Source organism: Arachis hypogaea, chromosome 7 (genome assembly GCF_003086295.3).
Source record: "Arachis hypogaea cultivar Tifrunner chromosome 7, arahy.Tifrunner.gnm2.J5K5, whole genome shotgun sequence".
Taxonomy (NCBI): Eukaryota; Viridiplantae; Streptophyta; class Magnoliopsida; order Fabales; family Fabaceae; genus Arachis; species Arachis hypogaea.
In genome coordinates, this window is record NC_092042.1 from 21,980,434 (window position 1) to 22,004,785 (window position 24,352).

At 28.4% G+C, this 24,352-nt stretch overlaps 1 protein-coding gene and 3 long non-coding RNA genes across 7 annotated transcripts; 2 read left to right on the plus strand and 2 right to left on the minus strand.

Annotated features, from left to right (window-relative positions):
- Window positions 1-726: 726 nt before the first annotated feature.
- LOC112702780 (uncharacterized) lies at window positions 727-5,242 on the plus strand. Of its 3 annotated transcripts, none has more exons than XR_011863448.1 (6): window positions 727-1,074; window positions 1,491-1,625; window positions 1,848-1,914; window positions 3,152-3,292; window positions 4,175-4,594; window positions 5,016-5,242. It is a non-coding gene; the product is annotated as an uncharacterized lncRNA (long non-coding RNA). The 3 variants fall into 3 exon arrangements; XR_011863449.1 differs by having other exon boundaries at window positions 729-1,074; window positions 4,463-4,594; XR_003154267.3 differs by having other exon boundaries at window positions 729-1,074; window positions 1,497-1,625.
- Window positions 5,243-5,902: 660 nt separating this feature from the next.
- On the minus strand, window positions 5,903-7,792 carry LOC112702781 (uncharacterized). 2 transcript variants are annotated; one of them, XR_003811099.2, is made up of 3 exons: window positions 7,241-7,546; window positions 7,052-7,126; window positions 5,903-6,547 (listed from the first exon to the last, which is right to left on the minus strand). It is a non-coding gene; the product is annotated as an uncharacterized lncRNA (long non-coding RNA). The 2 variants fall into 2 exon arrangements; XR_003154271.3 differs by lacking the exon at window positions 7,052-7,126 and having other exon boundaries at window positions 7,241-7,792.
- A 1,161-nt stretch (window positions 7,793-8,953) lies between these two features.
- On the plus strand, window positions 8,954-11,482 carry LOC140174212 (uncharacterized). The gene is made up of 2 exons (XR_011863450.1): window positions 8,954-9,182; window positions 9,630-11,482. It is a non-coding gene; the product is annotated as an uncharacterized lncRNA (long non-coding RNA).
- Window positions 11,483-15,916: 4,434 nt separating this feature from the next.
- On the minus strand, window positions 15,917-19,398 carry LOC112702782 (amino acid transporter AVT1I). Its single transcript, XM_025753962.3, has 3 exons — window positions 19,239-19,398; window positions 17,055-17,665; window positions 15,917-16,539 (listed from the first exon to the last, which is right to left on the minus strand). Exons 1-3 carry the CDS (start codon window positions 19,339-19,341, stop codon window positions 16,018-16,020), a joined length of 1,236 nt encoding a protein of 411 aa, XP_025609747.1. The 5' UTR covers window positions 19,342-19,398; the 3' UTR covers window positions 15,917-16,017.
- Between the last annotated feature and the right edge of the window lie 4,954 nt (window positions 19,399-24,352).

Sequence of the window (24,352 nt, forward strand, 5' to 3'; positions counted from 1 at the left end):
TTTATACCGTAGTTAATAAATACATATGTAATTTCTCAAATTTCTATTGAAAATAAAAAATTTGGTACCTAAAAACTCATAAAATTGCCACTGAAAATAATAGCTTAACAGTCTCCCATGAATACACCAACAATATATCATTTTGACACTTTTAAATGACTCTTTTTATCCTTATTCAAGTGCTATATTATATTATCTTTCACAATCCTTTACCTTTAAGGCATCTTCATGTCCAATTCTTCCATCCGGATGAAATGTTATTGAGCGCACCCCTGCTCATGAGAGAACCTTTATGAAAACATTCTTACAACTGGCACAAAAGAAAACAAATGTTTAAAACCAAGAACATACATAGAGAAAAAGATCATTAGCCTATGAATTGATATTGCCATTCCAATTTCATTATACATGCATATCAAGGAGAAGCTATAATCAGTACCTCTTTCATGGTAGTGCCAATATCAAGTCTGTGCAATTCATTCAGTGAATACTATGTAGTGAACCTTTGATGCCAGAATAATTTCACTAAAAATAATTTCAGCAGCTTCATCAGCAGCCTTTGAACTTTCAATAGCCACACTGCCTTCAGTATTCTGACATCAACGAAAACTCTTTTAAATTCATATTATAGAGTGTTCATTTTGAAATCTTGAGATAGAGATGCTTACACTACACCAAATTAGTTATATAGCTACACTAAATTTGTGACCCTAATTCTAAGGGTCTCCATTAATTAACATTGTGACACTTATAATATAATTTTTTTGACCGTCAGTAATGAAATTTATCTCTCTTCACTCTTCCTTTTACTCTGCTGTTTGAGATGAAATGAGAAGAGACGAGAAACAGGAAAAGTAACACCATTACCTTCACCGTCGCAGATCGCATTCACCGTTCACCGTCGCTGCGTCGCAGTCGCGTTCGCTGTTCACCGTTGCGCTTCGCGCTCGCCTTTCACTGTTCGTCGTCCCCCGCGTCGTCCTTTCTCTTCTCCTATTTTATGTGTGCGAACCGTACCCTAATTCTCCATTTGGCGATTTTTTTCTTCTTTTCCAACCCCACTGAACACTGATAGTGAGTATTTACTTGTTCTTTTACTATATTTTTTCCTGCAATTTCTTTGTTGTTGCTGCAATTTACTGTTATGATTATATCCTCATGTTCATACTTGCGATTGTTTCTTTGAATTCTCTTATATCATTTTAATTTTACCTGCACTCAACATGTTCGATGAAATGCTTCAACCAGATTTCTTTAATTTGAATGCTCTATTTATTATTTCTTTGAATGCACTCAACATGTTCGATGAAATGCTTCAACCTATTTTCTTTTGTGTTAGGTCTATAGAATGATATTGTTAGTGGATCTTGGTTTAATTTGTGCTCCGTTTTAACCGAGTTTCTGAGTACTATTAATGAACAATTTTGAGAATTCTTTTTTGTTTGTCATTATCCTTTCAATACTTACTACTACTAGTTACTACTTTCAAGTTTCAGTTATAGTGAAATATCGTGCTGTGCGATTTTTGGGCTAAACAGTCTCATTCATCCCGTGGCAAGGATTCTGCCAAAAAGGATCTTAATAGTCAGATAAACTTGTTCCGAGATGTTTTAGAAATTTTTCAGGTATTTAAATTTCATTTTATTTATTAGTTAATATTACTATGATAACCAAAGTCATTCATCATCTTGTAAATCAGATTGTAAGAACTGCTATCAGCAAGGTACAAAAGTTATAGGAGGATACCAGATAGAATTTGCAAACCAGTTCTTTACATTTACTATGTCCTTTAGCATATAACTTATTCTCTCTTCCACTTTTTAACTTTCCAATATTCTTCAATGCAGTTCCGTGCAGCTATTCAGTTTACAATTTGATTTCCATCAGGCAATTTACAATCTCGGAACTGTTCTGGTCATAATTCTTCTCCATTTTACTTATATATCGTGCAATTGTGTTTTGTTTTACTTTGTTTATGTGCATGTAACAGTATTAAGAGTATAGAATTCACTTTTTTTTCTGCACTTAACATATTCGATGAAATGTTTCAACTAGATTTCTTTGAATTCTCCCTTTATTATTTCTTCTCTTGATTTCTTTGATGTTTTTGTGCAATCGGTTAGTCATCTTCCTGAATTATGCAAATTGCTATACTAGAAATGGAAAAGCTAATTAGCTGAACTTTAGTCTTAGATTTCATCTCTCTATCTTATGTCCATCCTTGTAAAACCTGATAGTTTTGTTTTTGTGCACCTATAAACTTGATGTGAGCTTGATGACTAATTTATAGCAAAAGCTAAAAGCAAAAGACCACCATCACTACTAGTATAAAAAAACTATCTCTTACTAACTTTCTTGTGTTCATATTGACTTAGGTGTCTAACTTCTATATTATAGGAAATAAATTAATGTAGCATATGTGTCATGAGACAGAAATGGAATTGCTAATATATATATGAGATTTCCAATTCTCCATTGCTAATATATTTCACATTGCGAGACTACTGCTGCTGCTATTTTTACTAGTGCTTTCTTTCTCTTTAATACCAGTTTTAGACCAGAATTAGTGTTTTTTAGTTTAATATTTTTTGGATGACTGGTTGTAAGTCTTTAGTATTTTTTGGACTTCGAACTTGATTTCAAGTGGCAGAAGCACGTTTCAATTTTATATTTGTTTTATATAATAAGAGAAATGCTATTTATTTTTTAAATTTTCAGTTTTTAGTCAATTTTTTTATTTAAATAATATTATTTAATTAATTTGAATATATATTTTTATAAGAAGTTACTTATTTTTTATGAAAAGTTACTTATTTTTTAATTTTTTTTAAAGACTAAATGATAGATAATTTTAAAAAAATATATTATTGTACTATTTTACAGAATTTATACAAACTTCAACTTGGTCAACTTTGAAGACTTTTGGCAAAGCTCCAGTATGTATCCCTTATTCTTTTATAATTTTTATCTTAAGAATCCTTGTAAAATCTCAGAACTTGTACTAGAAGTACGTGACATTTCACATCAGTATTTCTCTAAGACTAATAAATAGAAAGATAAATTTGTGAGTTTTAGCAATGAATGTTCCTCTATTTTTATAGAAATTCAATAATGGCTTGTTAAGTGCCCTTTTATCATGTTGGTTTCCTAGGTGTCACGTGGAGGCCAATCAGCTAACCCTGTTGGAACAAGCTTAGTAATTTTTGGTGGACAACATGCAAAGGGGACTCTTTTGAATGATCTGCATATTCTTGACCCTGGAGACCATGACATGGGATGAAATTGATGCCATGTAAGAAGTTTTTTGACTATATCTAAAATTTTTGGTTTTGGTGCTCTATTTTGCTGTAATTTATCATAATGATTATATTCTCATATTGATATTTGCAATTTTTACTTTGAAATCTCTTGTTTCTTTTTAATTTTACTAGCACTCAACACGTTCGATGAAATGCTTTAACTAGATTTCTTTGAATGCTCAATTTCTTATTTCTTCTCTTGATTTTTTAATATTTTTGTGTGACATCATGATCTGGTTAGTGCACTTCTTGAATTCTGTAAATTGCTACTTTAAAGATGGAAAAGCTAATTAAATTAGCCGAACTTTAGTCTGGGATTTCACCTTTCTATCTTGGATTCTTGGTGTTAAAAATCTATCAATTCAACCATATCCACTTCATTCTTTAGATAAATTGATCTTATCCATAATTAAAATTTCAAGACATTTAACTTGTACACTCATGGTATCTAATAAAAGTGATTGAAGCTCATGTATTGAGTACTGTGATGATCAACAATCTTCAATTTTAGGTCCCCATGATGTTAAAATTAGAATTAAAGCTATTGGTATATTTCTTTGTTATATTTCTTTTTCAGGGGAAAAAAGGTTGTGATTCAAAGATTTGCATGTTCCAAGGTTAATGCATTGGGGTTGGATATCATTTTTTTCCCCAAGGTCAAACAAAACTAGATATTTAATCTCATGTTGAAAAAGCATTATGATCCAAGTGTATATGATATACTATTTGGGTAACTCTGTTTGAGTTGAAGGATTGTAGCTTCTGATCCAAGTGTTTATGTAGTGAATATATTGAATTTAGTGCTTTATATGTAAGTGTAGCTATAGAATTCCAATTAGGATATTAATACAAATGTCTCTTGTCTGTACTTGCAGCATATTCCTAAAACCAGTGAAAAAATTCCATCATGTGATGAAGAAGTATCAGATCACCAAAGGCTACTAGATGACAGCTCTTGGTTTATTTATGATTTATAATTTTTTTAGTCTGAGTTATTTTTTAGGTAAAAAGTAAAAGGTATATCTAACCTGTAAGATAGTTTAAGATTTAATGAATAGCATCTGAATTATACTAATATCATTTTTAAAGGATTCAACTTCACTAGCTGTTTTTTTTTTAGAAATTTGCAATATAGGGCATTAATGCCATAATCTTCCTTGCAGATTTGGAATCTTGGCTCTCTAGACCCTAATTTTACATTGGATGCTCATCAGAAAGGAGTGAATTGTGTTGATTACTTTACAGGTGGTGACAAACCTTACCTAATAACTAGATCTGATGATCACACTACAAAGGTTTGCTTTCTGTTTTCTATTTTCTTTACACTTTGTTAAGATTTGTTTGCCTTTTATGTATATATAGATTGGAATTATTACATGGATAAAACCTATGAAACAGGTATGTGATTATCAGACTAAAAGTTGTGTCTAGACTTTGGAGGGTCACACACATAATGTATCTGCTATATGCTTTGATCCTGAGCTTCCTATAATTATTACTGGTTCTGAGGATTTTAAATATTTATTGTTATTGTCACTGTCAGTAATGATCTAGGGGCTTTGTTGTTGATCATTCTTCTTAACCAATGGATTTCTAGCATGGTTTAATTTCATCTTTATTAGCATGTTTATTTACTGCATTTCATGAATTCTCATAAAATTATTATTAGCAATATTCACCAAATGCATTCTAATAATTGCATTATCTCATTTGTAGAGGAAAAGAGTTGCTTGTAAAGCAATTGTTGAAACTGGATACTATTGAGGTTGAAGGTGAAGCGAAGTAGTTGCGGAGAAATTTTGAGGATTAAGTTACAAGTACAATTGTTAGCTTTATATGTTTGGATTAAGTTGGGATTTTTTGAATTTACATTTTATGAATTATGACTATGTAAAACTTGTGCAATTAAGTTTAAATTTATTGAAATATAGTGCCATTTATTATTTTGTTGGTAGACACATAAATTATTATTTATAATAGAAATTATTTATGCAATAATTAATAAAAGAAAGCATTGATATTGGAGAGACTATGACAGTTTAAAACAGTCACTAAATAAAGGAAAAAACTGCTACAGAAATTAGTAACTTAGTGACGGTTTTAAATTGAAAAATCGTCGCTAAAAATATTGTGACAGTTTAAATAATCACTAAATATACCTAAAAACGGTCATAAAAACTAGTAACTTAGTGACGGTTTAAAATAGTTATGAAATATAAGGTTTAAAATAGTTATGAAATATAAGAAAAAACTGTCACAGGAATTAGTAATTTAACGACAGTTTCAAAACGTCGCGAAATACATCATAAAAAACACATTTACAAGTGTTACAAATTAGTGACGGTTTTATATTTCAAAAACCGTTACAAACAATTTAGCGACACTCCTTACCAACGGTGGTCCAAAACCGTCACTATGTCAACTAGCGACGCTCAAATCTGTGACGCTTTTTTTAACCGTCGCAAAACCATTTAGTGACAGTAAAAACCGTCGTCAAGCATTAAAAAAAACCATCGCCAAAATGCTGTTTTGTTGTAGTGTTACATACTAGGAGCATGCACAGATTAATGCACACAAAAATATTCAGAAATTTGGCAAGCATAGGCTAAAACAAAAATTGTCATACGGATAATACAAAATCACAAGATGCTACAATTACAAATAGTGATACAAAAAAAATAAGCCATCAAATTCCCAAACAGTTGTAACATTATAATTCACAGATTATTCCAATCATCCATTTGCAAACTTCACTCATAAATCCTAAAAGAATATCTGCATCGCAAAAATAGAGTGGATGCAGACAGAAAACGCAAAACAAAGAAAAAAGAGAGCATCTTTTTTTCCATAGTAGGGTGTTCAAAATATATATATTGCTCATAATCAACGCTATGAACTTCAAAAGTAAATCTAAAGAGGACGGAAACCTGAAATTTCACAATTGACCATCGACATCAACTGTTTCTCCCCAAACAACATCCATACTCTTAGCCTAAAATTCAAAGAAAAAATAAGTCTCAATAATTGTATATGTATATTTGTATTTCTACAACATACCTTGAGGTACATCAGTTATTCTGCCAAAAACTAATGTTTCAAAGTTTCCATTCAGATCAAGTAATAAATATTACAAGTAAAGTAATGAACCTCATTATGGAGATGAAATATAATTGCAGTTTTTTTTTCGAAAAAGTTTATATTTTTCTGCAACTTCATATAACTTCAAAGAAAGCTGCAACTTCACAAACCTGTTAAATCCAAACCATTAATTAGTCATTTATTAGCAGAACCAGAATAAGATTAATCAACTTGGTATAGAGATCACTAATTATATTAAATATATTTACTTTCTACGGTGATTTAATATTACTTTTTAAAGATTTCTGAAATTATCCATACTATCTAATTATTCACGGTATCTATGTACAATCTACTTATACTCACAATTTAATATTGAGCATCATACTATCATAAAGATAATTTTTTTCCTCCATAAATATTTAAAGGGAATCCGTTTTATAGTTACATGCATAGATCAAATAATGGTATCCGTTTCAAATTAAATTTATCATAAATTAAACCAAAATACAAAGTTATCATCAATTCTAAAAAAAATAGATATATATAACAAATAAAGTACGATCAACAGATAATCAACTAAAATAGAAAAAAAATCAAGCACAAATTAAATAAATTTATAAATTAAAAAAAAACTAATTAATCCAAGCTTGAGCTACTTCTGAAAAGCTAACCCATATTAAAATAGAAGCTCCGATGCATTTACTTTTTCAACCCATTTTAAAATAGAAGCTCCGATGCATCTACTTCTTCAGGAAATTAAAAGAAAGGGGATTAATGCTTTAAATAAACTATACAAATACATAGAGAATAATAATATCATCTTTACATAAAACTTCATTTACACAACTTTATTAGTTTACCTTTTGCCCAAATTGGAACTCTTTAAACATCTTCTGAGCCAACAAAGCTTCTACTCGAAGGAAATAGTCAGTAGCTGAAAAGACCAAACAGGCGGAGGCTTAATTTGAAGGAATATTTTAGCCAGCATCTTTCTATGCCTTTTTGTTTCTCTTGATGGATGTAGTAGGTAGGATAATTAATTATGAAGGAATGCTTCTTATAAAGAGTTAGTGGATTTCAATAAAAAGGTGGGTGAACCTTCTTTAACTAACACCTGTAAACATTTAAGACACATCATAAGAACAAGTGTTTGCTTCAAATAAATACAAAATTATTTAATTCTAACTTCACCCCTTTTTTGGATTTTGATTATAAATTTTTTTATTCCTAATAAAAAGGTGATTAATCAAAATTCAATTAATCATATCCTTATACATTCAAATACCAGAAACTTTTACTTAACTAATATTATTAAATCTACCAAATTCGTAATTATAGTTTTTATATTACAATTTTCCTTAGTCATTGATGTGCATTGATGACTTTTGTTACAGTCTTGCACATGCTCTATTAACTACTTATTAATACTGATACTAATATAAAACCTTTAAGTTTTACACTAATGACGTCTCTACAAATCTCTATTATGAAAATATGTGTGTTCTAAGTACCAAAAGAATAACTAAATAAAATAAACTAAATCTTATAATATTAAATAGATAAAACAACCAACACTAATAATTATTTATGTTTAACCTAACACCGTAAAATATTTAATATATGGATTCTTACGTTAAATTTATTGATTATAATTAAAATCTTGAAAATTTATCATAATTGTAATTTATGATATTAGATAAAAATTTTAGAAATATAATATATTTCGAAATGTAAAAAATAAATTTGATTTAACAGGATAAGATTAGGTAATTTTAAAAACTTAAACTTTTAAAATGAATGATTTTATGTTAAAGATAAAAATTTTAATTCATAGATAAATATTAATCAATCTATTTCTCATATACAATTTTTTGTATATAATGATTTTACATAAATATAAAAAAAATAACAATTAATAACTTAATAAAACCTAATAAAAATAATATATAAAATATACGTTATTTAAAATAACTCCTAAAAAAATAAAATTTATTATTTATATATAAACTTTTATATGTATATTACATTGAATAACAAACTAAAAAAAAACAATATTATGGGATAACCCGCGTGAAGCGCGGGGAACACACTAGTTTGGATTATGAGAGAGGAATGAAGAGGATAATAACAAGGCAAAGGCTATGGTATGGACACCAGAAAATATCCGGACGTATGGATGCCATGTGTATATCTTCATTGCACGACACGTGCGGTGTCACATGGACATGGGAAGTCAACATGCACAGAATTTTTCTGACACAAGAAGGAAAGAAAAGTGCTTTTCAGATATGGGTCATTAATGTTGGAGAGGATTAATTGTTAATGTGTGATTGTTAATGGAAGGATGTAGTTAAATAATTTTTGGAGAACACATTTGGTGGGCCAATTGGATTTTTCAATAGTGTTGGGCTGTGCATGTTGAGCATTATTTTTTACTGAAGAATTGTTTTTGTTGACATTTTTTTAAATGAAACAGTAGTCAAAGTGAGCTTTATTCACGCCGACCCAATAACGAAGAAAAAATAAATATGAGTGAAAATAACAAATTGGGTTGGAGACAATAGGATCTTTAATTTAGATTAAGAAAATATCGTTGTAAATTAAGAAAAAGAGTAAAGGAGAACATATTCATCAAGAACATTTGAAGGGAAGAAAACGTGGGAACCCTAGCCGTGATACTCGGATGGTGCAATAATTGGAGTGTAGATGTCATCGTCCCTAAAAGATATAGGATAATAGGGTATTCATCAGCTAGCCAGTACCGAAGGGGCTCTCATACACGATTGGAGTCTAGCGCGATTGGTATGTTCTGGTACCTTTATCTATAGGAAGTTGTAGGGTGAAATTTAGCGGCTAGTGATTATTATTCAATTCCTAGTGGTTTCTCGCTGATGTTTATAAATCCCTTATTCGATTTAAATTGGGTGTTGAATTGTGGCCTGTATGTTTCGAGTTATGGATTTTGATGAATATTAAATATTTAGCAATGTTAGTCCTGTTCTTGTCGGCAGTGGGTATGATAGTATGTGCTTGTGCGGATATAGATTAGGCCAATGTTAAAATTGTGTGGTTTTTATTTAGGAAATGTAGTTTCATTGAATGTAGTGCTACGCCCAGTTGATGAAAACTAAAGTGTGTTGGCATATTCAGCTATGTACGAGTTTAATGATACATATGAATGTACATAAGAGAATATCTATACGACTTGCTTTTAGTGTGTTATGATTGGTTGTGTCACGAGTTATACAGGTGAATTTGTAGATGGAAACAGTTAACTTGAAAGATGTGTTGTACACACGGAGTGACGACGGTGTTGATTATGGAGATGTTGCTTCTCTGACCGATGACGACATATTAAGAAAGGTATTTCCAATGGAAGAAGATGCATATGATTTCTACTAGAAGTTGGGTAAGTTTCATGGTTTTGGAATTCGAAAGGGGAAATGTTAAAGGACGGAGGAGGGAACCTAATTAAGCGAAGATATTTTTGCAATAGAGAAGGGTTCAGACATAAGAAACATTACAATCGGGTGGATAGACCCTACAAACCGGAAACAAGGACAAATTGTGAGGTAAGGATGTGCATATATCTTGACAGAAGCAATAACATCTGGAGGGTGAAAAAGGTTATCATGAAGCACAACCATGCGCTGACACATCATGGCATAGTCCACCTAAATCCAAATTTTTGGTCCATGATAGAATTGGCAAAAGCTCAAATAAATGGGATGCAAGAGTGTGAAATTTCGACGTCGAAGACGATGCAATTCCTAGCTGGCAAGGTCAGAGGGTATTCACTAGTTGGTTTTCTGAAGAAGGATGCTTATAACTACGTTGACAGCAGGAGGCATGCTAGAATAGCCGACGGGGATGCGAACTTGGCTATAGTGTACCTGGAGGGAAAAGTTGTGCCAACCCGATGTCTGTGGAAAGCTATAATGTTACTGTGGATGACATGCTTGCTAATTTATTCTGGCAGACGGTGGAAGTGGGCTTGACTATCAGTATTTGGCGATGTCCTTGCATTCGACTAACATGTAAGAAGAATAAATACAATAGGTCGTTGGTGATTTTCTCTGGCTGCAACAATCACAAGCAAACTTGTATATTTGGCTTTGGGTTGGTATTAGATCATAGCATCGCATCATATACATGGCTGCTAGAGAATTTTTTGGAGGTTATGTGCAACAAGGTGTCATCGGTTGTTGTTACTGATGGAGATGATTCCATCCGGGAGGCTGTTCGAAAATTTTTTTCAAAGGCAATCCGTCGACTTTGTGCATGGCACATTGAGAAGAATATTACATCTAACGTCAAGGATGTGGCTTTAGCCAGCTAATTCAATAGGTGGTTGTATGCAGACATGGAGGTCGATGACTTTGAGACCGAGTGGGCCGAAGCAGCGGTTGAGTATGGATTGAATGGTACCTTGTGGGGGAACTAGGTGTATGGAAAGAGGGATATGTGGGCCAACGCATTCTTGCGTGATAAGTTTTGTGCCGGGTTTAGGACAACATCGCAGTGTAAGGGCATTAATAGCGTTGTGAAGAAGTTTCTTCAATCTAAACACACAATGCTCGAATTTGTCCAAAACCTTGAGCTGCTTCTTCGAGGGTTTAGAAATAACAAGTTACTATCTCAATTCAGGTCAATCTATGGTGACCGGGTCTTGACGACATTGTTGGACTCCCTAGAAGGGTTTGCTGCTAGAGTGTATACCCGAACTATTTTCAACGATGTGAAGAAGGAAATTGAAGCCGTTGTCTCTGTTAACTTTGTAGGGATTCGGCGGTCGCTTACCACCAAAGTGTACATAGTGGAAGAATACGGACACCCAAACTGGCATATTGTGGTCTTATGTGACAAGAATATGAAAAGGTTGTAGTGTGACTATTACTTTTGGGACATGTACGGATACTCATGTAAGCATATGTTCTTCGTCATGAAACACAAACATGTGATGGAAGTCCTGAAGCGGTTGGTGTTAAAGCAATTGACGAAAGATGCAAAAAATATTGGCGAATATGTAGAGAAAAAATATGATGATAATAACCGAAAATGTAAAAATATAAAATGTAATGGTTATAAAAAAAGTTAAGGTACTTTATTTTATTTTATTTTATTTTATATTTGTTTGTTAATTAGTAAACAGAGAAATAATATAAATGTAGATTTCATTAATTTTGGGAATTCTTGATTATAATGTGATTATTTTTGTATAGATTTAATAAATAATTTAAATATTAATATTAACGAATATTTTTTATTTACAAAAATGAACAATTATTATGAATTTATAAAAAATATTTTAAGGTATTTTTTATGATAATTATGAAGGATAATAATATTATTGTATGTTATTTTATTTTTTATTTATGAGTGTACTTATATTATTTAAACTAGTAAGTAAATAGTATAATATGATATATTTATTTTATTTTTTATTTATGTAAATTAGTGCAATCAAATTATTATTATATTTTTTATTAAATAATTATTTGTTATAATGAATAAATTTATTTAATGAATAAATGTATTTAATAGATATATTTAATGAATAAATATATTTATTTAATTAAATTAGTACAATTAAATAATTTATTTTTTAAAATTAATAGATATATTTAATAAATGAACATATTTTTGTTGTACCAGTTTAATAGAAATCTTATTGTTTGTAAACTAGATCTGTCAAAGATCAGACGTGGAGCCCAATGGTAAAAGACGCTTTACGAGAAATGGGATTCTACCATGGTTTTAGATTGGGGTGATCAGAGGAGTTTACTCTTTACTATCTGCTTTGGTAGAAAGGTAGAGGCCAGAGACTCACACATTTATATTGCTAGAGACTCAAATTGTAGTCAACTCCTCTACATATAGTGTAACATCTAATTGCTGTGACGACTGACTTTCTAAAACTATATTCCATTTCAATCCTAAACTCTTCATTTTCAGGATCAGCAATACCTACAGAAAGCAGAAATCATCATTCATTGATCCATCCAAAATATAAATTAAGAAAAACATATTATTCACTCATCACATACATATATTTGCATATTTCAAGAATTGCATGGCGTCAAGATCCAAGTTACGCACGCATAAAAGGTGGAACGTGCAATGATTGACTAACTCAATTTGAAAACAGAATTAGTTAGGATCTCATCTAAATTTAGAAATAGAATAACTAATTATTCTCAAATCTCATTTAATATTCTCAATTATCATACTATTATTATATTTTTGGTGTTAGTAAAAAATATAATAATATTCCATCTGAATTAATATAATTATTTATTTGATCAAATCAAAATAATAATTAACTAATTCTATAGCAAAGATTAGAACACTCGTTAGTGTGTGACCCCATAGATTCAATACTAAGCGGGTAGTAAATTAGTCATACTAAATTTACTAATCAAGGTTGGTGTCTAGCAACACTCCTCAACGACCCAATAGTATGAAGTAATATATTTTTACTAAGAACCTTAGAAGAACAAAGTATAATTCCTTCCATCTTTCCAGCTCTTGGTTAACCCTTAAAGTATGGTTTAATTGTCAAACTCTAACTCGTTACTATTATTATAATGAACTGTGAATGACCTAAGAAACTCATTTCTTCATTCATTCAATTTTCTTGTCCAAGGTTTTATTCATCCCAGTCATTATAATCATAGAGCTCAAACTCTTTGCCGAGAGTTGACGGATTCCTTATTGACTAATCATTAATTCTACAAGTATTTAAATTATATTCAATATCCATTCAACTAGTACCCTATGGTATTAGGTGTCCAGAATCAAAGTATAATAAATACATTGTTAATTACTATGATAGTCGCAGGTCAAAGGAAACTCTATTACTATGTTCATCTTGAGAATATCCTATTGACAAATATGCGGTAATTATAACCATTAGGAATTCTCAGAGTGAGCCAGTTCAATGGTCATATCCCTATATGCACCATCTATATATATAATTTAATAAATGAGATCTATTAATCTTCATACAATGAAGACCATTTTATATATATATATATATATATATATATATATATATATATATATTGATCTTTCCGAATTATTAATGTCCTTTTTATTAATCCTATGACCAAGAACAATTTAGATTAAATTATAAAAGATTTATCTCTCAATATTATGATCACTATCACAATGATAAATCTCTAAATTTAATCAAGGACCTTATTATATTAACATTTAATATAATAACAATAACAAATTATTTGACACATGATTGATTGGATTGTGGTCATACTACTTATTCCCAACATATATATATATCTATATATATATATATATATATATATATATATATATATATATATATTTGAGGATTTAAATTGGTTGTGTCTCTGGTGGCCGTGGTTATGGTGGCTAACGGTGACTAACAGTTGACTTTCTAATTAAATGGTGACAAGTGGAGCGTTTTTAGTGTAGTTAAGTTATCTTGACAAAATTAAAGACGGTCAAATTTTATTGTTTTACTGTAGGGATACGATGGCTATTACATAGAAAAAATAGCATCGGATCTACCGTAGAAAGTCTCAGTTTCTTCATCAACCAGATGGCATCTCTACGGAGACATTCGACAAGGACAAGGACTGAAGGACCGCAACAGAGAAATGAGGACTTCAATAGTAACAGCAGTGACATAGCACACCCAGGAATGGAAATTCATGAAGCACCTATGTCGAAGCACATTCGGCGGAAGAGAGTCAAGTTACCATAGATGCACCACTAATGGTCTGCTCCCGCGTGAAGATCCGTTGAGAGGGAGCTAGAGATCAAAATGTATTACAATATTGGAGGGGTTACCGTTTGGATACCGGGTCGGGTGTTCAGGTTATGATTAATTTCTAGTATGGGTCGGGTTTGGTGAAGACCTTGTCCAGGAAAAAAAAAAAACAAGTGTTGCAGGTAGCTATGGTTGAACAGTTGAGAGTGTAATAGTGAGAGAATGAAGAAGAGTTGTATAAAATTTCTATTTTTTTATTTTTTAACATAAATTTGCATCATTTAAAAACTTATCGAGAAAGTATAGGAAGCCAATGGCTTAAGCGTACAATGTGTACAATGGAGGTTTAGAAAGTATTAGAGATATGACCATTAATGTTACACTGTAATGTCAAGTTATGTTTTTGGGATGAGTAGGTTCATAATATGGTATTAGAGTTCTAGATCCGAAAGGTCAAGAGTTCGATTCTTGGTGAACCCCAAAATATGAGATGTTTATTATCCCTGGTATCCGGATGGTTATTCTGGATAATATGGGTGATGTTCATTTTATTCATAGACCAAAGATTTAGCCCATTATACACATTATACGCTTAGGTCATTGGCTCCCTAACACTATTCAAATTTATCAACTGCCATGTGTTTATCGTCCTTGCTTAATATTCGCGATTAACAATACAGAAGTCAAAGAAAAAAAATTCTTTTTATTTACGTGTAAAAAAATAATTGTAGCAACTAACATAGACATTATAGTCACACTAAATTTGTGGCCACCACAGATTGCACCATTTAAATTTGGGTGCAGCTCCTATTGAGATAGATGATACTGCCATTAGGTTTCGGCTGTCTAAAAAAAATTTTTTTTTTTTTAACACCACACACCCATATACACTCATATACACTACTACTATTATGAGTTCTATAGCCTCTTGAGCTTAGTGAAGGTTCGAACTTTTGTGAGCTCCTTATGAGATAGCAAATTCTACCATTAACTCCAATAAAAAACTAAAATTCGGCTTAGAAAAAAAGAAAAAAAAAGGTCCAACGAAAAGTGGGCCTTTAAAGGCCATACTTACAAAATGGACAATGAAAAACATTCAAAATGTTGCTAATAATCATCTCTTCTCTTTTTCTTTCTTTACACAATTTTGTGAGAGTCTAAAAGATGGGTTCACCTCAGTCTTTACTTTATAGTATTCAATTCCAGCGATTCGAAACTCAATATTCGACCGATTGCTTAGATTAAATCTTAAAGGAGATTTCCGAAAAATTAATCCAGAATTCTTTATAGAAGGAATCAAAGATGGATGGCTCTCTTCCGAGCAAACAGGATACCAAAAAAAAAAAAAAGCTGTCGGAATTAGTCACATGACTTTAGACGTGATGAAATCTGAAGTATAAAGCAATCCGAATCCGACTCTTCTGAATCATTATTTGACTATTCTGCAAAATAGAGGAAACGTGTCATGCCCAAAGGTATGACAGCAAATTTCATCACATGTAGAAAAAAAAAATCATCACTGTAGCGTTGGCCCATCTATTTGGTTGAATCACAGTACTAGAACGGATGGGAATAGAATAGAAGATGAGCTGGCCTGTCTGGAAGATGCCTCTACTAACATTTGTAACTTTGAAATAATCTTGGGTTAATTTAGTAATTAATTTACCAATTTGTTTAACCAAATATCAAGAATTTAAATTTTGTGTATATAGTAATTAATTAGTCTGCAATAAATTTTTAAATAAATTTTAATCTCGGGTGCATTCAATAGGAGACCACATGGTTTAACCAAACTTCCAAATGGATTACTTACGATACATGATATATGTAAGTAATCTTAGTAATTTTTATTTAAAAAAAAAAAGTACAAAAGGGGAATTACAACTATAAATGCCTAATTATTTCTAAGAGGGAAGTGTAAGTTCCAAATGCTGCAATTGCAACTCCTACTAACACTATGGAATAATTGACGACCATTTCACATCCCAATTTCCCATAAGTTCCAGAAATCTTCAAGTAGCAAACACATGGCACTAGGAATGAAGCAGAGACACTTAACAATGCACCAACAAGGGACATTAGGTACCCAAAAAATGGAACAGTGAGTGCAACAACAACAGTGGTGAAGAGCAATATGCTACTAATTAGTATATGTGTGAGCTTTGGCCTTTTGCTGTAGTGATTTGGAAGCACGCTTTTTACGGCATCCACAATTGGCCTTAGCATGAGAGCATATTTGGTTATGGGGTTAACTAAAGTTGTGTATATTGCCACTTTTGAACTGAGTTTTTCTTTTGGAAGGTTCAGAGTTATTTCTGATTCAACCTCTGATCCAAACATTAAGTATCCCAAAACTGCTGTTGCTGCATATACTAAAGTGCACAATGTGAAGCACACCAGCAACACCTGTAACAGAATGTCAATTATAGTGTGAAGATGTAAATTCATACCGAAAATATAGATATTCATGTTAGACTATAAAATTATTATCTAACAATACTAGTAATACTTTTGATACTCGAGGGATTTGGTGTTGCTCATATTTTGCAAGAGATGCTTACTTATACTCCGACAGCATCTAGGGTTCCTCGAACAATGTGATATCTCACACCGGTAAATCCTTAACCCTTCCCCCTCTTACTAAGACTACAGACACATCTAACTGTTTTCGGCCACAGAAATGTTTGGTAACTAAAGAAAATTAGCCAAAAACAGTCATAATTTGCCTTATTTAACATTTATTAATTGTTGCAACAATTAATGAAATGCTAAATAAAACAAGTTTTGGCTTTTTTTTTTTTGTCTCTCAAGCATTATCACAGAAATATATGTATATACTCTGTTTCCTTCAATTAAATTCTACTTAACAGCGAGTTAAGCAATGAAATTACTGGTTAAAAACAAAAAAAAAAATTTCTTACATTTGAGAATTGATGCTTGTTCTTCATGGAAGTGTAGAGACTTGGAAAGACAGGGTGAGAACTGTAACAAAATGCATACAAGCTAACTGCAGCAGGAACTCCCTTCCAATTAAAGAGTACTCCTTTGCTATGAAGTTTTGTTCCATCAATTGTACCATTCCACAACAATGAACATAGAAATATAATTGATGCTAAGGCCCCAGTTGCTGACACATATGATAGAAGCTTGCTTAGATCTTCCAACCATACCGTTGGGAGAATAATCAGTGCTGAAAGTAGAACAAAACAATGTGTTCCAGTAATTCTCAATCCTCCAATATCCACATGAAAATGAGATATTAATTTGTTCAAGTTATCTCCTTCAAGAATTAAGTACCCTGTTATGACCAAATAAAGTTCACAATTCATTGCAATGTTTACAAGTAACCTTCCTTTGTCTCCAAATGCTCTTTGACCAATGTCAGGAAGAGATTCAATAGTGGAATCTTTGTCCATGCACCTTTTGATTAATAAGCCTGTGTAGCATGCTGCTATGGATATGATGAACAAAAATATTAAGCTTAACCAACCTCCTGAGGCTAATGCAAATGGTATAGACACTATACCAATTCCTGAAATCCAACAAGTATTAGTTAAAGAAGGTTGTTATATTGAAATTGTAGAAATGAAAATATTTTATTAAAAATAAAAAAATATTAGAGACTATTAGAATTATTATTTTTAACCATTTAATTAGTCATTAATATTTAAGAGTATGGAATAAAATATATTATTAAATTATTAAACTAAAAGAACTAAACTAAAAAAACTGAGTTGATGGTTAAGGAATTGTCATAAACAATAAATTTTTTATAATTTCTTAATATTTCTCTAAAAAGAATTATATATAGTAGTTGAACTTTGTATTGATGGTAATAGATTTACATTGTTTTATTTTTTGGCCACCTTGTTGGATTCCTCACCAAATTTTATAATTTATTGATAAGTATATGAACTCTTTTTTTTTTTTTATCAAGCATTATTGAAGATAAAGGGCCTAAGAATTGATCATTAAAAAAAAGAAAATTCAAATGCTTCTCTTTTCAGATTTCTATGGACTAGCTTTTAACTTGAATAAGACTCTTCTTTATTTTTAAAATAAAAAATTAAAATAGTTTATATTATACAAAGTGTTAGGTAGCAAATACAAGGATTTTTTTAACTAATACATTTTTTTAATTTAAAATAATTCAATCCCTCCAACATTTTTTTTAGCTGCGTCCCTGTTCATATCTCGCTTTCATCTCCCATTTTTTTCGGCTTTTTTTTTTTTCTCTTGGATATGGTGAGTTACAAAACACACCCAAAAGAGAGGTACATGCATCACGTCTGGATTATATTAGATCGATGTCACTCCAAAGTATATATTTTTATATACATTTATATTTACTAAAAATAATTATTTAATATTTGGGCTTATTCCGTCGCAGAAGCAAGAATATTGGTGTTTGTCATCATGTAATAGTACTTTTATATTTTATAATGAATTTTAACTATAAACTAATGGAAAATGACACGTGAAGTTTTATGTGATTTTTGAATTAGACAAAATTATTTCAAATATATATTTATATTTATATAATAGTTGATTTAGTAGTTATTTTTTAATGTACATATAATATTTTTTATTAAAAAAATGTCAGTTTTTTATTAATCAAATTATAATTTTTTTATCAGAAAAAATAAGCAATATTATTCTACTTCAGGTAAGAATCCATCATTAGAATTTTGTTATTTTAATTTGTTCATATATAGTGCAGAATGCAAGTATTTTCCAAATTTTAAGATTCCAACGGTATGTTCTCTTGAAAAATCAGTCAAAGTATTTAACAACTCTTAACTATATAATTAAATTGAAACAACGTTTCTAACAACTTGCAAACAGAATCCTTGAGTGAGTGAGAATGTTCTTAAGTTCTATACCATTAATAACTAGATAGGTTGTTATGGATGAAAAGTTCTCAAATAATATAACATACTTATTTCAAAACTAAATAAATTGGAAAAGTGTTTTTGGAACATCTAAAATTCTGAATTATCATCAGTTGTTGTGTGAACATTCACTCACTCGTTCTGAATTTATTACCATCTAATAATGTACTATATATTAATATAAGGAACAAAAAGAAAGTTGAAAAAACAAACCCGAAATTCCATTAACCCCGTGAAAACAGGTCTTGGCAAATGATGTGGTTCCTCCACCATTATTGTTGCTAGAAGGGGACGTTGTGGTTGAGAGACTCTCCATATTTTGGGGAAGTAGTGGCCAACAAAGTTCAACTTAATAATGATAACACAAAAGGACTGTGTCCTTAATATTTATAGACCTTAGCTTGCTACATAACCACCGAAGAAAAAAAGATATTGCCTTACTACATATAATAATATATTGCCATGCATGCTATATATATTACTATTAAAATATTAATATAAAAATATTAAAACTAACAGAATTTATTTTTTTGTTAACTATCGATTTAATTTTTTTAATTTAATTTTTAATTTAATAATATATTTTATTTTATATTTTTAAATATTAATAATTAATTAATAGTCATAAATTAGGGGTGTGCATGGTCCGACCCGATCCGAAGATTCGACCCGGCTTTAAACACTTTAGGAACTAATTTGGTGTGATTTTATTGGAGCTAATATAAAGAGTCTTTGTGAAAAGGGACTCAAAAGTAAAAATAACAAATAAATTTATAACAAATGTCATGATTTTGCTTTAAAAAATATTTAAATAAATTAAAAATAATAATAGATGTTTTTAATAATAATAAATTTATTATTCTTTATAAATATTAGTTATATTTATTTTAATTTTTACAAACTTTTTTATTGTTGTTAATTATAAAGCCATTAAATTTTTTTTTCTTGTATTACAGAAATTAAGTAATTGGTAATTTCATAAGGTACGTAGTAACCACATATTCATTTAAGTTAATTAATGTTACTAGTTAATTTAAATTCGAATTATATATTATATATAATATATTATTATTATTTATGAAATTTTTTGAAATATTAAATTTTTTTATAATAATAATTTTTTTAAATTGATAAATTTTAATAATATTATTATAAAAAATTAATAATTATATTAATTTTAATTGTTTTAATTAATTAATTAAATAAAATTATAATAAAAATTAAAATTAAGTTTTTTTTAATAAAAAATATTTTAAATTTTTATTTATTATTTATAATATAAAAATTAATATAAAATTATTTTTTATAACAAGTGAATTATAAATACTTTTATGAGTAGAGATGGTAGTTTAATATTGCTGGTTAATTAATTTTCTCTTTCCAAGAAGCTCTCTTGCTTGGTCAGCTAGCTTATATTATAGGTATTTTTCCTCCCCAAGCACGTGCACGGATGCACCTACTTATTATCCATTATTTTTATGGACAAATCATGATACATAGCGATTAAAATATTAGTAGCAGTGGCCATGTATAGAAATATATATTTATTATTTTATAGAAATTTTTATTATATTATTATAAATAAATTTAATTATTTATCTATTATGAATATGGCTATTATATTATGATAAATTTATTATTTTAATAATTAATTATTTAATTTAAAAATATAATAAATCAATATATACATGTTGATTCACATAAGATAAAGTTAGAATTAAAATAGTAAAAAAATTAAAGAAAAAAATTAGTTATATATCAATTAAATAATATTATAAATTAAAATTTTAATTTATTATTTTATAATATCATTTTTTGCTTTTTTTTATTTTTCAATAATTATTTATTAACTATCCTGATATTTATATTTATCTTCACATAATATTTTATGTACAATTATTTTTAAAGTGTTATTCATTTTTAAGTTTAACTAAAATTAATAATTTAATATAAATTAATAAATTATTTTATTTTATTAATTAAAATTACGACGTTATTGTTATTATTTTTCCGTTCAACTAATTATAATAATACAAAAAAATTATTTTTTTTAAATTTTAGAAAATATGAATACAATGATCTTTAAATTACATGGTTTATGATTCAAAGATTATTTTTTAAATGCTTATTGATTGAAACTAAAAAAAATATTGTACAAATATTACATAAATTTTCATTTGTGTATATAGAGTTTTCTTTTTTATAAACCGTGGCAAGTAACAAAGGTTTATACATACAAATATTTCTTCATAAATCGTACCGTATCTAATTACAATAGTTTATGTTCAAAAACCTTTTTTCATAAACCGTGGTAACTTGCCACGATTTACGTATAATCCTCTAAAACGTGGTATGTTACTACGGATTACATGAAACAATAACAGAACACACAAATAAAAGAATCTTAATTGTTGTATTTGAGTAAAAATTTTTCCCATCCATTTTATTTAGGTAAAGGCCTAATTATTTTACCTTATGTTTATACTTCTTAAAAAGAATGTAAAAAGATTCCAAAAGAATTGACAACTATGTTGGGAATTTTTTTAAATAAATTATTTAATTATTTTAATTACTAAAATATATAATTTATGATATATTTATTAATTTACATTGTATTAATTTATCTTATTTATACAATAAACAAAATAATTATAAATATATGCCATTTATACCATAAACGAGATATATAAAATTTTTATAAACAAAATACTTATATTTGTAAATATAAAAATATAATTTTTAACAATAATAAAAAATATTAATAATTTAAATTAGATCAAATTTTTAAAAATAAAATATTTTAAATAATAAAAAATAGATAATTTAAAATAATAAAAAAAATAGAACATGGACAGTTTCAAAAAAATAAAAAACATAAAAAAATTTACGCTACTTTGATCGAAGGGTGTGTTTCGCAAACACGTTGGTGAAGAAAGAAGTACGTTTAAGTTTCTTAAAAGTTTCACTCTTATGTTTGGCAATTTTTTTTTTTCTAAACGCAGAAACGATTCTGCCTCTAACCCACGTTGAGAAGAAGCTAAAATTTGTAGCTTCTGCGTCACGTTCATGGTTGCTGATTACCTTTAGAAAATTAAGTGAAAAAATTTATTTTTTTTTTACCAACCTTACCCTTTATTTTCTTCTATAAGAAGGATACCAATAACTATAAATTTCACTGTGTAGTTCTTTCTACTTTTTCATAGTTCTTTCTTCCATTTTTCTTCCATCAAAATCATTCAGATTTGTTTCAATTACTAGTAATTTGAATATTTTAATTTTTTTAATTATTTTTAATACTCATTTTCATATTTTAATTTTTAGTGTTATGATTTATGATGTTATGTTTTTATGAGTTTTTTTTATCATTTTCTATACTATTTTTTATATGTATATTTTTTTATGAATTTTTTTATTTTTGTTTGACTTTGTTTATATGATTTTTTATTTATTTTATTGTATTTTTTTATTCATATGACAAATATTGTTGATTTTTTTATTTTTTGTAGTGCTATAATTTTTTAGATATTTTATTAATTTTTATGATTTTTTATTATTTTTTGTTCATATAATTTTTTTTTTCTATCTTTTACTACATTGTATTTATATTGTGTATGAAATTTTTTTATTTATTTTATTCATATGTATTTTATTTAGTTTTTATTGTATTTTTTGTTCATATGATATATGTGGTTGATTTTATGAAATTTGTATTATTTTTTTATTTGTATGATTTTTTTTCTATTTTTTGATGTACTCTATCTTTGTTTTATATTAATTTTTTTATTTTTTATTTTGACTTTGTAAAATTTGTAATTGTAATTAATATATACTACGTTTATTATCCAAATTTTGTATAATATAAACTATGATCCTATAAAAAAGGATAAAATAAATAAAAAATTAATTATAAGTAACAATAGAATCATAAATAATGAAAATTTATAGTTCAAAATAATACTAAATTAAAGAGTACGGGTAATATTAGAAAAAGTATAGAATATTTTTTTTTGTTTAATATTATAAAATTTATAGTACTCTCTTTCATACTTTTTTATTATATTTATTTATTTATATAATAAATATTTTTATATTATTTTTGTTAGATTATGTTTTTGTATATATATAAAAAAATAAATTGATGTCTCTTTTAGTAATTTTTTATCTAAAAATGATTTTGAGTAGTATAATCCAAACAACATTTATTTTGCTATAATCAATTTTAATACAAATATTACCAAACATAAATCACGTTAACTCAAATTTACTTTTCATCAAAATCAATTTTGTAAAATCAATTTTATGCAAACTCACTTTCGCAAACTGAAATCCAAACACACACTTTGTCTTCCTATAATGTTGTTATTGTAGATGGGGTTGTCCTCCTGAAAAGTACAAGCTGAAATACAATTCACAACAGACATGCCATTTGGTGAGAGGGAAAGTGAAGGTTTATTCGGGCAACTCGTCTTCTCCGACGGTGGAGTTTTGTGCCGGCGACCTTGTCACCATTCCCGGCCCAGTGGACTCAGTTGCACTTGGGATGTAATGGTGGACATGCTTTAGAAATTTGAGTTAATTTAAATGGGATAGTTTTTTAAAAAATAATATGTTAATTTTAAATTATATGATGCTTTTAGTAATTAATGAGTTAAAATTGTCAATTTTTTTTGTTATTTTGAAATTGTTTATTTTTTTAATTATTTGAAACGTTTAATTTTTTAAAATTTGATCTAGTTTAAATTATTAATATTTTTTATTATTTTTAAAAATTATATTTTTATATTTACAAATATATATATTTTATTTACAGTATAAATGAGATAAATTAATATGATATAAATTGATAATACACTATAAATTATATATTTCGATAATTAACATAATTAAATTATTTATTTAAAAAATTTTCCTATGTACATAAAAACACAAGAAAATACAATAATAGCAGTAGCACAAGAAGAAAATAAAAAAAGAGAGAATGATATGAATAGAAGAAAAAGTTAGAAGGAAAAAGATACCGAACAAAAAAAGTTTTAGAAAAAGTAGGAAAAAAAGGTGGATATAAAATGTAGATAGTAGATATAGTAGGCTGCAGATTTGCACAAAATTAAAATAGCATTTTTCTTACGATTTAAAAACATAGCATATAGGTTAAGATAATAAGATTATTACTATTGAATGTTTTAAATGTTGTTTTAAAAAATATATAATAAATATATTAAAAATTTAAAATTTTAATATATTTTTATAACCTTAAATGGTACAAGTTAGTTGGCGAAAATTAATTTCATTATGATGCTCAATATAATATATATATATATATATAT

Coding starts and splice junctions, on each gene's coding strand:
- LOC112702782 (XM_025753962.3), bottom strand. CDS start 19,341: ATGGAGAGTCTCTCAACCACAACGTCCCCTTCTAGCAACAATAATGGT. Junction 17,666..19,238: donor CGGGGTTAATGGAATTTCGG/GTTTGTTTTTTC, acceptor GTTGGATTTCAG/GAATTGGTATAGTGTCTATA. Junction 16,540..17,054: donor ACAAGCATCAATTCTCAAAT/GTAAGAAATTTT, acceptor ATTCTGTTACAG/GTGTTGCTGGTGTGCTTCAC.